The 1,519-nt window shown below is 38.3% G+C and overlaps 1 protein-coding gene across 1 annotated transcript; it reads left to right on the top strand.

Moving 5' to 3' along the window:
• LOC107621010 lies at window positions 310-1,347 on the top strand. The gene is made up of 4 exons (XM_016323070.1): window positions 310-341; window positions 432-786; window positions 834-1,082; window positions 1,195-1,347. Exons 1-4 carry the CDS (start codon window positions 310-312, stop codon window positions 1,345-1,347), a joined length of 789 nt encoding a protein of 262 aa, XP_016178556.1.

The following is a 1,519-nucleotide window of genomic DNA, read 5'->3' on the forward strand; positions in this document are numbered from 1 at the left end:
ATGGGGCAAACAAATTTTTGTTCCATATAATACATGGAACTTCATAAAATTTCAATAGGGCACTTGCCCTATATTCTCCCATGTAGAACCGTCTCTGGTCCCTATCATATCTGGAATACTATTATTATTAATTTATTATAATGGTGAAATTGCATTTGATCAAGATAGATTTATTGTATTTATTTATGCAAACCAACCTTTGTATACTTACCGAATGAAGTGAGAGAGGTGGTGACGTTGAAAAATTTTATAGTACATGTCATTGGTCAACACATGAAGAGAGTGAAAAAAATTTATTATAGATATCCGATGGAAGCGGATGGCATTTTAATTTACAAAAGGTATTTTATTTTTTCTTATTTTTAGTCAAAATTTTTTTATATTATTTTAATATGTAAACATGGCTTTTAACAATTTTTCATTTGACCAAGGTATCGAATACGTGATGACGAAGACATAGGACTAATCAAAGGTTGGCATAATCGTTTTCCAAACGTCCATCTGCTGGAGTTATTTGTGTTTTTCGTTGATATGTGTGGAATGACTTCGTCGGAAGTGGGTGGTGAGAATGCATCATCTACGACAATTAGAACAAACACTAGAAGGTTGATAGTTGATTTGAACATGTCATCCCAGGAGAGTCAAGAGGAGTCAAATCCTGATGATTATAATGATGGTCTGTTGGAAGTAGATCATGAAAGTCATGTCGGTTCTATAGTTGGAGACCTAATGATGGATCATTACCAAGCTCATCCTGTGTTCGATGATGAAGAACCTGAGGAGGAAGTTGAAGAGTTAAACAACTTTATAGTGTCACAAATTTCCTAACTCAGCCTGCTATTTCCAAACTGTATGATCATCCGGCTCACTATTCCACGTTGAACCTTGATGCAATGAATTTAGATTGGTTCTTTAGTCAAGGAGGGCTCGAGGATGATCCAACGTGTGAGTTTGAGATTGGACAACAGTTTGACAACAAAGAAGAAGCCGTGACGGCGGTAAAGATGTATAACATTAGGAGGACTGTGGAGTATAAGATATTAGAGAGTGACCAGTTGAAGTATGATGTACACTGCACTCAGGTTGGATCGGGATGTCAATAGAACATACACATTGCATATCATCAAAAACAAGAGAAATAGGAAGTTAGGAGATACAGTGGTCCCTATTCTTGCATGCAAACAACAAGGTCAGGACTATGGAAGGTTGAATTCGAAAGTGGTAGCTAAACACATATTCTCTATGGTGAAGGCAGATCCTACGATCAACATAAGAGTTCTCCAAGGAGCAGTTGAGAATCATTTTGGTTACAAGGCATCTTACAGAAAAGTTTGGCTTACAAAGTAAAGAGTGATTGCGAAGATATATGTTGATTGGAAAGCATCGTATAACGAGCTTCCTAGGTAGTTATCTGCAATGCAGATGTACCTACCTACACCGGCCCCTCGCCTCCCATGCCCTCTACCACGTTCCCCTCCTCGTGGTTGCACCTGAGGGAGGTCACCATCCTCTGGCTGAT

This window comes from Arachis ipaensis, chromosome B10 (assembly GCF_000816755.2).
Source record: "Arachis ipaensis cultivar K30076 chromosome B10, Araip1.1, whole genome shotgun sequence".
NCBI lineage: Eukaryota > Viridiplantae > Streptophyta > Magnoliopsida > Fabales > Fabaceae > Arachis > Arachis ipaensis.

What these genes read in the sequence shown, in the direction of transcription:
- LOC107621010 (XM_016323070.1), top strand. Translation starts at nt 310, where the DNA reads ATGGAAGCGGATGGCATTTTAATTTACAAAAG. An exon ending in ATGAAGAACCTGAGGAGGAA is followed by an intron (nt 787 to 833) that starts GTTGAAGAGTTA and finishes TTCCTAACTCAG; the next exon opens with CCTGCTATTTCCAAACTGTA. An exon ending in ATGATGTACACTGCACTCAG is followed by an intron (nt 1,083 to 1,194) that starts GTTGGATCGGGA and finishes CAACAAGGTCAG; the next exon opens with GACTATGGAAGGTTGAATTC.